The 5,498-nt window shown below is 38.3% G+C and overlaps 1 protein-coding gene across 1 annotated transcript; it reads right to left on the reverse strand.

The window, feature by feature from the left end:
• Positions 1-786: 786 nt before the first annotated feature.
• LOC103719481 (60S ribosomal protein L10a) lies at positions 787-5,286 on the reverse strand. Its single transcript, XM_008808745.4, has 6 exons — positions 5,107-5,286; positions 4,807-4,853; positions 3,381-3,600; positions 2,887-3,052; positions 1,846-2,051; positions 787-1,084 (listed from the first exon to the last, which is right to left on the reverse strand). Exons 2-6 carry the CDS (start codon positions 4,809-4,811, stop codon positions 1,031-1,033), a joined length of 651 nt encoding a protein of 216 aa, XP_008806967.1. The 5' UTR covers positions 4,812-4,853; positions 5,107-5,286; the 3' UTR covers positions 787-1,030.
• Between the last annotated feature and the right edge of the window lie 212 nt (positions 5,287-5,498).

Here is a 5,498-nt window from a genome sequence, read left to right on the forward strand (position 1 = left end):
AACAAAGCCAAACCACAACTCTACTCACCGAGCTGATGCCCAGGACGAAATCGAGCCTCTATAGCCAGCAACTGGCCGGCCACCAACCCCAGCCCGCCGGCCAGCTATTCTTGAATTTGAAGATCATAAGGTCCTCTGCTATCGTAAAGGATTCAACATCATACCCTAACTTGTTCCGTAACCAAACGTCGTGTGCCACCCAATCCATCCGCCGAAACACGTCGGCTGAAACTCTGGACGACCACCGCCCAAATCACCCAAGCCATTCTCGCCCTCCCCACTCGGTCGACCAGCAGCTCCAACATCCGAAGTTGCATTGGAGCACCGCCACTCGCTGGCCCTCCCAGGCCGCTTGGTGTTCGGGAAAAGTTCCACTCGGCAGCCGGGTTCACGATCGCATTGGGCGTCCTCCTTTTTGCTCTGGGACCCTACATCCCCTTCAAGAACGCCAAGGGGGAGCATGGGATCGTAGCAGCTCCTCTTTCCACCCGGATTTCTCTAGTCTGTTAATGTATGATGCAATGGGCGGGAGCTATGTCCATTCCTTGTCAATCCTTCTAGGGTCCTTGACCCTGTTGTATGTTTTTTAAAAATAAGAAAGGAATGCCCACATCGCGGCTTTTAGAAATGGTGATCGAAGAAGTGGCCCTCCTGCAGAAATTTTTGGCTAGCCCTCCTAGTGCACACAATTCAACCACCCAGTCCCTTTGTAATCTAGAAAATAAACCATGGACAAAAATCACACAGCAGGAGTTCTAATATCCTTCTGGCAAAACTACCACATACTAAGAGAACATTCAAACATTTTGGTCTTCTTAAATCAAAACCAGTTTACTGAAATTCATAATAATTGCATTCCATCAGAAAGTCTTAAAAGCTATCAAACACCAAAATCTCACTGGCACCAGAAAGAATGAAATTTTGGATTCGAAACTAATTGACGTTGATAACAAGACCTGAAAGAACAAAATGAAAACCAAGTATTCCCTACATCTTGTCTCACAAATTACCAGCCCAGGCAAAGAACTGCTTAGAATACTCGGTATGGCTTCCCCATGGTGCTCTTCAGGTACAAGCACCTCACCTGTAATCATGCAGTGTGGAGTGTGAGAAATGTCAGAAAACTGTACGATACAGCAAACTAGCTACTAAACAAATAACAACCCTCAGAACAGATAGACTCACAAAACTGCTTCGAACACTAGATCAATTGAATAAAAGTACACAAGCCCATGTTATAAAATAATAATAATAATAAAGGTATGCTTATAATGGAACCAAAATAAAGAAAATCACTAAGAAAGTACTGATGGCTGTCAGCCTGTCACATCCAGGTAGCACGCCCTGGGTTATAGATTTGAAGGTGAGCATCCTAGGTACATGTTATCTGGATCTTGCAGCCATAAACGCTGGCAGGGTGGTGAATCTTCCATAGAGCCATGCTAGACTTGAATGTACAAGAGAAAGGCTATTAAATCAAAACACAACCATGTCAAGAAAATCAGTACTTTTAGATAGTTTTATTGGTTAACTAATTCACATCCTAGAGAAAGCTTAAGCTAAACAACTCTCATATTCTATCAACTCTATATCCAGGAGCAATGAACATCATAGAAATTGTAGATCTACATATTTCTTTAATTCGTTGTAGATAAGTCCAAGAGTTTACCGAAAGAAGGAACATCAGAATATGTACATAAGTTAACAAGTGGTAAATTCTTCTGTACCGGGAAGAGTGGTGATGTGTTAAATCTATTTCAAACACAAGTTGAAAGGAACACAAGCAAAATGTAAATCAATCCAGGAACATGGAAAACAATAAAAGATATGATAGGGAAAACCTACATTTTGCCAGTTCTTTTTCAACAATGATACAAGAAAGTTAACACTGAGTTGCACATTCTGAAAAATCTGCTTTTCCTCCATTGAACAGTTACCCACAGCAACACCCATGCATAGAACTTTCTTGAGCTGAAATTTCACCATTGCTTTTGTCTCATTAACTTTTGCCTCCAGGGATTCCTGATGAGTCACCAACGTGGGAAACTTCCCTGCATGAGAAAATGTCAAGAATGCATGTGAGAAACGAATGCATCGTAAGTTAACAATGCACGGCATATTAACATGTAAGAAATTGCAAAATAAAAGGGTCAATTACTTTATTCATGCTTCAGGTGGCTAGAGAAACTCAGTGCTTAAGTTTTGAAAGAAAAAGTATTTTACAAAAGAATAGTGTGAAAAGCACAAACTTTACAGTGATATGGTAAATTACATGATATCATAGTGTTTGTTACAAAATTAGAATAACCAAGTTCACTGTAGTAAAGATCACAATTTACCACCAGGGAATTGACTACTATGTTAAATAGTACACGAAGTCTGATGCTTTTCATGCCTCTTTTCCTTTTGATCCTGGGATTAGGACTAAGCAAGCATTTGTCAATCGAATTTTGTATATTGATTGTACATCAATTAGCAGAAAAATGTTATGTAACTCTTCACTAGGCATCACTAGCCAGACTGATGATATATGGGTCCACCCAGCAAAATTGATTTCTCATCAATATATCTTATAGAAAGAGATACTGATACAGTGTCATACTATATCAATGGTAATGATGCCCAAACAAAATAACATTTTTCATCCTTTGCTCCCATAGTTTGGTATAATCAAAAGTTAGTTTTTACATAAGTTAGTGCTATAGATAAATCTTCTAAAGGATGTAGCAAATTTGTGCGTCAAGAGCTTTTTTAAAAAAATGGAAAAACAGCAAATTTACTTTATGTATACAATTTATGCAATTTCTAGGCATCAGCATTCAAGGTCAACCTATGCCAAATTGCTTCCAGGAAAACTCTAACATAGAAAAGAACAGAAGTGCTTGCCTGCCTTGTTGAGACCAGGACCAAGAAGACGAGGAATCTGCTTAATGATCGCCTCTGATGCTAGAAAAGCATGGTACTTCTTAGCAAGCCTTTTGACCAGCTTCTTGTTTTTATTCATTTTTTTTAGTGCTTCAACATCCATATAGTCAAGCCCTATTTTCTCTGCCTGCAGAAGACATAATCAAGCATTAGTACAATATTTTGCTGCTGCAAATTGAAGTTAATGAAAACATGAGCAACTAGATGTTTTCATTTTTATTGGTACATTGCGATCAACAGATATAATGCAGATGTAGTTTACAAGTCACGCAGAATGCAAATTTAGTTAGCGAAACAAGGTTTGCCACTGAGCATTAGTCGATAACTGAAGCAAAAATACATGAATCAAAATTCACATGGACCAGGGCTACCTTAAAATGATTTTCTTTAAATAACTTAACGTAACTAGATAATATTTCTGTAAACTTATGCAAAGAAGCATCAGCATATTTTACCTCCTCAACATGCTGAGCATCACCAAGCATGCAGACCTTCATTTTTGGACGAGGGATATGAGGTAACTTCACAGATCCACTGAAACGCTTATCTTTTTGGGGGTCATAGTTTTTCAGACCAATTTGTAGCTCAATGGTTTCAGTAAAATTGCGCTTCTTCTCCCGAGAATCATTTGCAATCTGAGAGATTGCTTCCCTCAAAACATCGCTCTGTAACTTGCTGTAGAAATGATGAAGAGAATAGATAGTCAGTTTTGTATTCCATTATTGCATTTTTCTTCCCAGAAAATTCTGAAAGCTAGAATAAGGTCATTTCATAATCATTATGAATTACTGAGGTTTTAATAAACCAATCATACAAGTGTAATTCACCAATCACATTACTAAGAAACAAGAGACATTTTGATCAAACAATGTTGAGGCACAATGCTGCATGCTCTAGAAAGAGCGTGCAGAATGTGGCTGCTAAAAAGAGAAATGGGTATACAGGAATTACACCAAACACTGACAAAAAGTGATGCATCATTCATCCAAATAGAATTTGGACGTGCAACAAAGGCATAGGAAGGACCAGCAAGAAGAGAAGCAAGGAATGAAGACCATGGCTTAAGAAAAGAAATAGATTACTAGACCTACAAAGGACAGAAGTTGTGTAGAATGTTTGCGAAAACTTCCAGACAGAACATGTGTCCTTTTGGTGCAGATTGATACCAGAAATGGGGTCATGCATTGTAGCCTAAAGAGTTGAGATTGTTGATTATCATAGTTCATTGACCATGTTGCAAGTACAAAATATAATCTACTGAAAATATTGAATCATTAATAGACCATACATGCAACAATATATGCTGGTAACATAACTAATGAAGTTGAGATCCATAAAAAGTTTCAGAACCAACAAAGCTTTTGCATTACATCATGACAAAAACACCAAGAATATAAAAGGAACCATAGCCCCTGCGATTCTCCTACCAAGTAATAATAAAAAAGAATCCAACTTTTCTACCAAAAAATAATCCTTCTCTGCCTATAAAAAATATTAAAATTTGCTAAAACCAGCCAATAAACCAGAATAAATAAAATAAATCAATAAAGTGATCCTGTTGCGAAAATTGAACAAATAATCAACCAAATACTACCGTCCACGTTGAAAAAGAGGGTTGAATTATACTGCCAGTGATTATGATACACATCAATGGTCAAACAGAACAAAGTACTGACTCACCACATACTAAAATATGGGCATTTATCCAAAAGGAAATAATATTTCGAGAAAAGAAAGCACATCTATTAAAAGACAAACAAAGAATAAGAGCAGACTAAAAAATTAAAACGAAAATGGATAGACATCACAGCATACATCAAGGTTAAAGATGTATCATAGCAAAAAGTGAGTGTAATAAGAATAAATATCAATAACCAATACCTCATGGTTCCGTCGGATTTCTCTTGCGTTCACTTCTACGCTCAGTCCTTCATTCAAACAAAGAGATCAGATCTTGAGAAACTAGAGAAAATCCTCCATCACATATAAATCAACCGAAGAACTTACTTGAAAAAAAACAAGTTAATCAAGAAAATCACAGACAAGATGAGATCCGGGAAAATAGGTAAAAAATTGAAGCAAAAAGGAAAAAGAAGCTAGGGTTTCCAGAGTCGAGGATGAGAAGAAACGAAAGGGATTTCTCGCGATGGGAAGGGGAGGCGGAAGCCGAAGGAGACCTACCGGGAGGTCGGCGAGAAGAGGAAGACGCCGGGAGGACTGAAGACGTAGAGTGCGAACCTCGCCGATATATACTAGGGTTTGGGTGGATCTCTAAATTGATCCTGATGCAGCGTTGCTTCGTTAGGGTGAGGCTCAATTACACCCGCTGGATTTGGATTACTCGGCCGCGATATTGGCTGGGTCCAGAGGCGGACGGCCCTGGTTTTAGAGGGGCCGCGGGTCCATTTTAACTCACATTTGTCACATTTTTTCCCGTTAAATACAATTCACATAGCTAATGGCCGGGTCACATAACCCAAATAATCCTATAAAATAATTCTTTATAACACTTTAGATTAAGTTGACACAAACACAATTGTTAATGACAGTTGTTTATATATAAAGGTGACCAT

The sequence above is a fragment of the Phoenix dactylifera genome, unplaced genomic scaffold, assembly GCF_009389715.1.
Source record: "Phoenix dactylifera cultivar Barhee BC4 unplaced genomic scaffold, palm_55x_up_171113_PBpolish2nd_filt_p 000749F, whole genome shotgun sequence".
NCBI classification, from domain to species: domain Eukaryota; kingdom Viridiplantae; phylum Streptophyta; class Magnoliopsida; order Arecales; family Arecaceae; genus Phoenix; species Phoenix dactylifera.